Raw genomic sequence first — 6,000 nt, 5'->3', positions numbered from 1 at the left:
AGACTCAAACTGAGGGAAGAACTGCGCTGCGGATTAATTAGCGCCACAAGCGACAGATATAACCACCAAATAGGAACTTGATCACTAATTAATAAAGTTATTCCATTTAGAACCAGTAAACGCTGATGCCTTTGTTTGTTAATATGTGTAAATAGCATGAAGTTTTGATGACGGGTGAACCCGCCTTTTGCGGGTCTCGGGGCCGGGCTCTCCCCTCAGGAGCGGCTCCCGCTCCGGGGGCGGCACCGGGAGAGCGGCGCGGGAGGCGGGACACGGTACGCGCGTGCGCGGCGCTCCCGGAAGCGCGGCGGCGGCGGAGGACCGGGAAGGGGAGCCCGGCGCTGCGGCGAGGAGCGGCGGCGGTGTCGGTGGCGGCTCTGCCCGCCCGCCCGGCGTCGGCCATGACGAACTTCATCTCGGTGCAGCTGAAGAAGGCCTCGGAGGTGGACCTGGCCAAGCCGCTGTGCAAGTTCATTCAGCAGAGCTACCCGGGCGCCGAGGCGCAGGCCGAGCACTGCCGGGCCGCCGAGGAGCTCAGCAGGCTCCGCAAGAGCGCGCTCGGCCGCCCGCTCGACAAGCACGAGAGTTCGCTGGAGACCCTCCTCAGGTAGGGGCCCCCCACCCCCGTTATCTGCCGTTTCCTCCGTCTCCCCCTGCCCTGATTCCCCGCGGGGCCCCGGCGGCGGCTCCGGGCCCTGGGTGTGGCGGAGCCGGAGCCAGGTGCGGGCGGGCCCAGGTGTGGGCGGCCTTTCCTGCCGGCAGGAAGCGGCCGGGGCTGCCGGGCCGGCTCCGGCGGCCCGTGGGATGCAGGAGCCCCGGCGCTCGGGTGTCCTGCGGCATCCCGGTGTCCCCGGCCCTCGCCGCGCCGCCCGGGTGTCGTGGGTTGTCACATGATGGCAGCGTGGGGAGGGGAAGGCCTTGTCCCCATCATCGTCCCCTTCCCAGGGTTTGTGTCTGCCAGTAGCTCTTAGGTGTACGTAGAAATTGTAAAAGCGGAGAACGTTAAGTGTTTGGAAGAGAGTTTAAAGATCATCCAGTCCCAACCCCCGCAGCCGCCATGGGTGGGGACACCTCCCCTAGACCAGGTTGCTCAAGGCCTTACATCCAGCTTGGCCTTGAGCAGTGCAGGGCTGGGGCACCCACAGCCTCCCTGGGGAAATCCCTCTGCCAGTGCCTCATCTCCCTCACGGTAAGAAGTTTCTTTGAATGTAAATTTCCCCTCTTCCAGTTTGTACCCATGACAGACCGTTTTGTTTTCCATATAGGGTTGGTGTTTCTTTCTCTTCAGTGTTACCTTTTGCTATTACAGCTTTCTTTTCACTTCCTGTTCAGTTCTGTGCGTGGATTTGTTTTTTGTGTTTTGTTACCAGCGTGATTTCCTTTTGTTTTCTATGTTTAGCAGCTTTTTAATGTATTTGTGAAGTCACATCCTTTCGTTTTTTCTGCTTAACACAGTTAGTTTGCTGTCAGAAAGTTTAATAGAGTTTCTATGGTGCTGGAGTTACCATAGGTTAGATAAGCAAAAGATTCATCTGTGCCTTGTGCCTGGTGAAGTGCATAAAGCCTGCATTAGGACTAACAGCTCCATTGTCCTATCTCCCTAAAACACTTAGGGATTGCAGTGTTGAGAAGAAAGGGAAGGAGAGGGTCCAGAGGAGGGCCACAAAGATGATTAGGGCTCTGGAGTATCTCCCTTACAAGGAGCTGGGCCTGTTTAATCTGGAGAAGACTGGAAAGGATTGTAGGGGTGCAGAGAAATATTCAGAGGCGAGTTTTGAGAGGATGGTGCTGGTCCCTTCTCAGTGGTGCCCAGAGACAGGATGAGGAGCAGTGGCCATAGGTTAAAGCACAAGAAGTTGTACCTCAACATGAGGAAGACATTGTTTATGTTGAAGGTGACAGAGCATGGGAACAGGTTGTCCAGGGAGGATGTGGAGTCTGTTTCTGGAGACATTCAGACCTCACTTAACAAGTGCCTTGCCAAAAACAAGGCAAGTTTTGTGAAATAAGTTACTGATGATTATCAACCCTTCACTGATATTTGGGCTGTAAAAGCTCTGACTCCACTGATTGTATTTTACAGTAGCTTTGTAGTTCCCTGCTCTATTTTATGTCTACTGCTGTGTATGCTTTTGAAGGTACTTGAGTTTATCCCTTTGAAGGTCGGGGAAATTGTGAGCATCTGTGAACTGAAAGAGGAACTTTGCTAGCCAAATTGAAAAGCAGATTATGTTTCCTTGGAATTCAGCTTCAATTGAGCATGCTGGAATCGAGCTTCCTTTTCTGAAGGTGCCAGTCAGGTTTGTTGTTAGTTGCTGTCTGAAATGCCTGTTTGGCACAGCCACATTGTGTGACTTCACACGAACAGTTGCTTTGCAGCACCAAAAGAAGGCAACCCACTTTTCAGTTTTGATCCTTGCACCTTTTCTGGAAGGCAGAATGTATGCATGACATTGTGAGCAACCTGAATGAGTTCAGTGGAGTGTCAGACAAACATCAGAGATGGTACAAAAATAAATAAAAGTAGTGTTTTGGAAAGCCAAGAGGCTGAGCATAACCTCCCTCATTATGAAATGAATTTATCCATAGTATGCAACTTCACCTCAGTTTTCCCTCTGAATAATCAAGGGAAACCACTTCCAATTGCATAATTACCTAATTACCAGCTTTGAGTCAATTCCATGTGCAGTGATCTGTTCTCTCTGCTGGTGATGGGTGATCAGCAGATGAATTTAGCTGGCCCAGGTGCTCTTGCAGTAGACTGGAGCTGTTGGGTGTAGCTCTGAACTGATGTAAACATGAAGTGATATCCCTCCCATGCAGAAATTCCTCTCTTAAAACTTCTGCATTTTTAATTGTATTGCTTGAGAATATTTGTTCTTTTTGTAGTAGAAGTGAGATAGGATGAAAGTCTGAATTAACTGTAAGTTAGTGACGATAAAACAATCAGATGTATATTTTCCCTTATTTCTAACAAGTTGTGCATATTTGGTCCATGTCTGGCCATTTATATTCATTACAGTTGCTAGAAAATAATTTTGCTCTTACTTTGTAAAAGTATTCTGACATACATTCTCTTAACTATTCTGTAAGGCACAGTTACTTTAAACTGTCTGCACATCGAGAAGTTTGAAGTATCCAGTGCCTGAATGCCTTTTGTTTCCTCTGAAAATCTCTGCCTCTCCAACTTTCAGTGTTTTTCTGTTGGTGTTTAAGAACAATGCTCAGTTTTAATGTTTAATTTCATTAAAGTTGGAGTTCAAAATGTTGTTGGTGAAGTAAGATTAGAAGAATTATTTAGAATTAATTAGAACATTGCATACCATTTGCATAGTTTTACTTCCGTGTGGCTTTTTATAGACCGTAATACCTAGTAGAGCATTGCAGACCATTTAACTCTTAAGAAATGAGGGCTTAGTCTTCTGCCTACTAATCTAGGATTTGCCCATGGTTTTGTGATTTCTAGAAGCCTTGTTTTGCTGAGTAGTCACTACAGACTTTTTTTTTCTTTTATGGAAGAAGTGAGCCCTGTTGGAGCCACATCTCCTAGACAAGCATTGGCCAATAAAGCTTGAAAGCGTGTGGTGTGCTGTTGTTCAGCTGCTGAATGCAAATGCTTCTCTTGGAGAAACATTTGAGACAGAGGTGCCCCTTTTCACTGGGAAAGACCTCAGCCTGCTTCCAAGCTTGCTTTGTTTTGTGAGAATCTGAGTGCTCTGAAGGTGATGTAGGTGAGCTTGGTACAGATGTTTCCCCTTAAATTCTGGCGTGGCAGATTTGATTTAGTGGTGGTTTTCTTTTTTTTTTTTTTTTTTTAAGTTCTGAGTATAATTATAGCTTCAAGGGATTCCTTGCTTCCTCCAATATTAAAGATAGCCTGGATTTTATTTCCTTTTTCTGGAGACATGGAATATTGGTGCAAGTTTAATTGCTTTAATTTTGCTAACAACTCCTGCAGTTTTTTTTTTAAAAGAAAATCGGGAAATAGAAGGGGGGTGGGAGGAGTGCACGGTTTTATTTTGAATGCTCAAATTCCCTTAGGGCTGAAAGTTGCAGTTGTGATTTCTAGCTGTGAGTTCAGGACTCTGGTTCTTGTCTTGAAGAGCAAAGACAGATCTGTGGTCTTTTTGATGCTCTTTTGAAGGAGATTTTTCTTTATGATTCTTTGGAGGAGGCACATTATTTGCATTTAATGCAGTACATAAATTTCAGTTAAATTCTAATTTAAACCTTGACTGCCTACTCATTTGATGACCTCTTTTTACTGGCATTTAGTAGTGTGTAATGCCAGTTGTGATGAGAGATTGCTGTATTTTGAGCACTAGATCTGTGTTGCTGACATGTGCCCCTCCCTTTCACTGCTGCAGTTGTAGTTCCTCACTGGCACAGCCAAACTTGCCACTCCTCTGTGTTGTGCCCTGTGTTCTTTGTATCTTGATAGTTTAAATTACTGTAAATTTAGTTTTAAATTACACCTTTATACTTACTGTCCTCCTCTGTGTGTTACTGACTTGTGCATCCATTGTGGCTTTTCCTTCTGTAGTTACTTTCTGGTTTTCTGCTGATGGTTTTGTGCTGTTCTGTGGTTAACATCTTCATTTACCATTTTTATAAGTTTAATTTTATGCATACTGTTATATTCATACAGTTTATATTTATAAAACTAAAAAACTTTATGTGGTTGTATTCTGGGATTTTTTTTTCTGTCTGCAGAGTTTTAAAGAGCTCTTAACTCTTAAGTAGATTTTCAAGTTCTCTAATAAGAAGAAATAACATCACATGCTTGAAATAGTAAAGAAAACAGCAAACATAAATTCTGAACTTGTTTAAAACCAACCAAACAAAAAGCCCTTTTTAGGAGGAGTTATACACCTCTCTGGCTTATTTTGTCTATGGTAATGTTGACACAAAGAATAGCCTGTTTGCAGGGAGCCAAGGCTTGGGCACACCAAGCTTCACAAGGACATTTGACAAGCTTTGCTCCTTTGCTCCATCCTCATGGCAGATGAGGACAGTATAATCGTGGAATGTGGGAGGACAGCTTGGCTTTAGTGGCAGCTTTTAGTTAACAAATTAAACTGAGTCAAGAGGAGACAGCATGCAAAGTCTCCTTTTCTTTGTGATACTATGTTAAAGCAAGTGTGTTTAGACCAGACCAGGGCAATGGAGGAAGTATGTTTAAATATATAGTAGCAGTAATCTTCCGGGCTAGTTATACCTTTTACAAAGTTGGTAAGTTGTTTAATCTTGATAAAATTGCCATCACAGTAAATATTTGCAGACTTTTGTTTAGCCTTACAAGCAATTTCTTTCAATTCATTTATTGGTGGAAGTCCTGTTGCTGTTGCAGATTATTGTAGTTTTTGACATGGCTTGGTATATTGTGTCTTAAATTGCAGTGGCTCATTTGAAGTCAGAGACCTGTAGTCTGATATACATTGGCAGATACAATTAACTGAAGAATACACTAACATTGGTTTTGTTGTATATGAGTTTTGAAAATTTTTCTTGAATTTTTAAACAAACGTTTATTGTCTGTACAACACAGGTCTTGTACATGCATGTCATGCCTGTATCTGTTGTGATCAATATTTAATAGTGAAAGGAGCTGGGAACAATGTTAGTCCTGTTTCATAGTCTGTGAAAACCATTACTGCAAGGTGTTTTGTATATTGGAAATATAGATTCTTTATAAAACAATTTGCCCAATATAGTGTTGAGCATATAGCTGCATGGCCAGTGCTGCAGGAAGAGTATAGGAAACAGGCTTCACATGATATGTGTTCTTAGCAGTTAAAGGGTTTCATGTTCTGCATCTAGCCTGTCATGTTTAACAAATGGTGCAGGTGTAGATCGCCACTCAGGAAAACTTGGAATTCCTTACTGTTACCTGGATAGATTGGGAGGGACTGTGCTATATTCAGTACATTATCTTTTGGCATCCTTTCCTAAACATCTTCCACTGTGACTAGTCAAAATATTGTAATGTAGAAGTTGTGG

The 6,000-nt window shown here is 43.9% G+C and overlaps 1 protein-coding gene across 2 annotated transcripts in view; it reads left to right on the top strand.

Moving 5' to 3' along the window:
• The first annotated feature begins 277 nt into the window (after nt 1-277).
• Nucleotides 278-6,000, top strand: part of PDCD6IP (programmed cell death 6 interacting protein) — a 30,556-nt gene continuing 24,833 nt past the window's right edge. For both annotated transcript variants that reach the window (XM_005485900.2, XM_005485899.2), the window contains exon 1: nt 278-607. In XM_005485900.2, the coding sequence (XP_005485957.1) occupies nt 402-607 (206 nt within the window). In that variant the 5' untranslated portion in view covers nt 278-401. The remainder of the gene's footprint in view (nt 608-6,000) is intronic.

The sequence above is a fragment of the Zonotrichia albicollis genome, chromosome 1 (genome assembly GCF_047830755.1).
Source record: "Zonotrichia albicollis isolate bZonAlb1 chromosome 1, bZonAlb1.hap1, whole genome shotgun sequence".
Taxonomy (NCBI): domain Eukaryota; kingdom Metazoa; phylum Chordata; class Aves; order Passeriformes; family Passerellidae; genus Zonotrichia; species Zonotrichia albicollis.
The sequence above is the reverse complement of the archived record's forward strand: the minus strand, read 5'-3'. Positions and strand labels throughout refer to the sequence as shown.